The 3,310-nt window shown below is 31.9% G+C and overlaps 1 protein-coding gene across 2 annotated transcripts; it reads left to right on the top strand.

Moving 5' to 3' along the window:
• The first annotated feature begins 1,387 nt into the window (after window positions 1-1,387).
• On the top strand, window positions 1,388-3,043 carry LOC107017193 (tropinone reductase homolog). 2 transcript variants are annotated; one of them, XM_015217465.2, is made up of 5 exons: window positions 1,388-1,638; window positions 1,717-1,924; window positions 2,018-2,234; window positions 2,433-2,545; window positions 2,674-3,043. In XM_015217465.2, the coding sequence occupies exons 1-5, from the start codon at window positions 1,562-1,564 to the stop codon at window positions 2,848-2,850; spliced, it is 792 nt and encodes a 263-aa protein (XP_015072951.1). In that variant the 5' UTR covers window positions 1,388-1,561; the 3' UTR covers window positions 2,851-3,043. The 2 variants fall into 2 exon arrangements, with proteins under 2 accessions (XP_015072951.1, XP_027772121.1); XM_027916320.1 differs by having other exon boundaries at window positions 2,678-2,846.
• Window positions 3,044-3,310: the final 267 nt, after the last annotated feature.

Here is a 3,310-nt window from a genome sequence, read left to right as displayed (position 1 = left end):
GACTGCCAGGGGGCGGGGATAAATTTGTTTTTTGAAAAACAGATTTCTTTTTATTTTTGAAAAATAATTTTTTTAGGGGTAGGTTGGTGAAAGGTGGAAGGGAGGAGGGGGGGGGGGCGCCCCGGGGTATGTGGAGAGGGGTACATTTATGTTTTTGAAAAATAAATTTGGTTAAATGGGTTAGAACCATTTTGACCAAACTATATTTGACCATATTATATTTGGATGGATTATGATCCAACCCATTTTTTCTCAAATCATATTCAACCCATGCAAAATCAATCCAATCCAACCGTTTGCCATCGCTACGTACAAGATAACTTTTTCGTGATACACATTTATTACGTATACATTTATTACGACAAAATCACTAATTAAAATAAAATAAGCAAATTTAAGAAATATGATTAAAATGAAGCCGGAGTAGATAGACATTGCTCTCATATATCTATGCAGCCAGTGTAAAAAAAAAGACAGGTGGCTTAAACCCTCAAATTTGAGGGACCTCATTTTTAATAACAATAACTTACTATAAGTTATTTTTTTTAATAAATATTGAATACTATTTGTAAAAAAAAGTAAACTTTTCAAGAAAAATGAAGGATTATTAAAAGAAATTTGACATATTTGAAGTACTATACCTCATGAAAAATAATTTAAAATAAGAATTGGTTATATTATCAATTAAAAACTAGAAGAAATCAATTATATAAAAGTTATTAACAATTTAAGTTTAAGTCCCTGTTTGATTTTTGCTTTAGATCACTAATATGCTTGAGTCTCTCCTACCAGCATGAAACAACTATTGGCGGTTGAATCAAGGGCATAGCCATGTTATAGTCAAAATGCAATTGAACACTCATCATCAAAAAATAATATCATATATATAAATAATTAAATAACATATTTTGAACATTTTTAACATAACAAAGTGCACCGCCACATGGTTGAGTGAATACTTGTTGTGACCATAGGCACGGGTCTACCTCGGCGTCCATAAGATTAACAACGTCATCTTAATCTTAAACTAGTTATTTATAGGCATATTTGACAAAATAATGAAAGCGCCATAGTTGACTGGACACATAAAATGACAAACCATGGGGCCATTAATAATCCCCAAAAAATATAGAAAGATCATATGCTAGTATTTGAATTAATTAGAATTTCTATAATTGGAGAAATCTCTTTTGTCAACTCATGTATCTTGGTTGAGTAATTTTAAATATGCTATAGACAATATAAAATGAAAATACACTAGCTACTAAACAACACCAACATATGAACATTGGCAACGTAACTGAGGCCTAAACTTACATTTTAATTATATTTTAGGCCACGTGTGCCGTCCCCTTATAATTACAATAGATCTTATTTGAATCACTTTCAACTTTGGCCATCACATTTGACCGCAGAGAACTTGGACTATGCTATATTACTAACATATCTTCATGTCAACTAGCTTCAGTGCAGCTAATGAATTGATAGACTATATCTGTGAACAATTGACTCAATTTCTATCAATTCACAATTTTTAAAATCTTAAGAAGAAATTGAAGGGATGGCACAAATTGGAGACGGAAGATGGTCTCTTCATGGCATGACTGCCCTTGTTACTGGTGGCACTAGGGGCATTGGGTAAGCAACATAATTAATTTCGACCTAGTTTTTTCCTTTGTTTTGAGTTTATTTATTAAATTATATATTCGTATTTAGGTATGCCATAGTTGAAGAATTAGCGAGTTTTGGTGCATCGATCTATACATGTTCTCGCAATAAAAAGGACGTAGATGAATGTTTAGATAAATGGCAAACGAAAGGTTATAAAGTAAATGGTTCTACATGTGACTTGTTCTTAGAAGATCGAAGAATCGAATTGATTGACAAAGCCACTCAACATTTCAATGGGAAACTTGACATCCTTGTAAGTTACATATATATATATAGACCGACAATGTAAATAAATTTTTAAGTAATTTGAGTGATGATAATATAGTTAGTTGTTTTTATGTTTTAGGTAAATAATGCTGCTATATGTGTACCAAAAGAGACAACACAAATTACTTCAGCAGATTGTTCACTAATGATGGGAACCAATTTTGAAGCTTCATATAACTTGTGTCAATTAGCATATCCTTTTTTGAAAGGTTCGGGGAAGGCTAGCATTGTGTTCATCTCTTCAATCTCTGGGATCATGGCTATTCCTTTTGTTTCTCTCTATGCAGCAACGAAAGGTATTTGTGATCCTAGTTTCATCTCTTCTTTTTATACGAAGTTTCTATAGTCATACAAATGTTACTAATACCACATGTTTCACAAGTCATTAGTGATTTGGTTCACAAAAACATTGTGTTTTACAATTATTCAATCAAAATAACAAACACTAAATTTACTACTAACCATTAATTTTGATTTGATCTACTTTTGTTTAGGAGCAATAAATCAATTAACGAAGAACTTGGCCTGCGAATGGGGTAAAGATAACATTCGAGTTAATGCTGTTGCACCTTGGATTATTGATACCGCCCTTACAGATACTGTAGCCGTAAGTATCTTTTCGTTTTATATAAAAAGGAAAACAGTCTGATATACTCCTCAACTTTGTGATTTGGAACTGTCCTTCCAAAAGTGGCTCATTGTTACACAAATGACTCAGTAACTTATGTTTTGTAGGAAGATTTTGAGTCATCAGATGTGGAGAAGTTAATAAGGAGAACTCCAATTAGCAGGATGGGAAAGCCAAATGAAGTGTCATCACTTGTGGCTTATTTATGTTTTCCAGCTGCTGCTTATATAACTGGCCAAATCATTTGTGTTGATGGTGGAAAAACTGTTTCTGGATTTCCATGATTAATTACTTACTTACATGTTTAAACTTTCTATTCAATTGGGAAAAGGATCATAAATCATAATAATTGTCAATTTTACAAAGCAGTCAAACGTCAAACATTTTTTTTTTTAGGTCTTCATATGTCATTATGGTATGATTGTATTTACATACTTTACGGAATTTTATTTATGGGACATTCCCTTAGGCTCCAAAGGTTCGGAAACGTATTAAGGAACTTATATCTCGTGTTTGGATGATTATATGCAAATTTTGTGATGTTTTGAATCGAATTTCAGATTGAACGTTAAGGCTGAAAAAGATAGTCTTATCTATGTCAAGTGTATTACACTATGTCACTTGCATATCATTTGTATGTCATATGTCTATTATCTATGTAAAATATTGATGCTCATAACAATATGCATATGATATTCATTGATATACAATTACGATACATAGATATATGGGTGATAGACAGTG

This window comes from Solanum pennellii, chromosome 4 (genome assembly GCF_001406875.1).
Source record: "Solanum pennellii chromosome 4, SPENNV200".
NCBI classification, from domain to species: Eukaryota; Viridiplantae; Streptophyta; class Magnoliopsida; order Solanales; family Solanaceae; genus Solanum; species Solanum pennellii.
The sequence above is the reverse complement of the archived record's forward strand: the minus strand, read 5'-3'. Positions and strand labels throughout refer to the sequence as shown.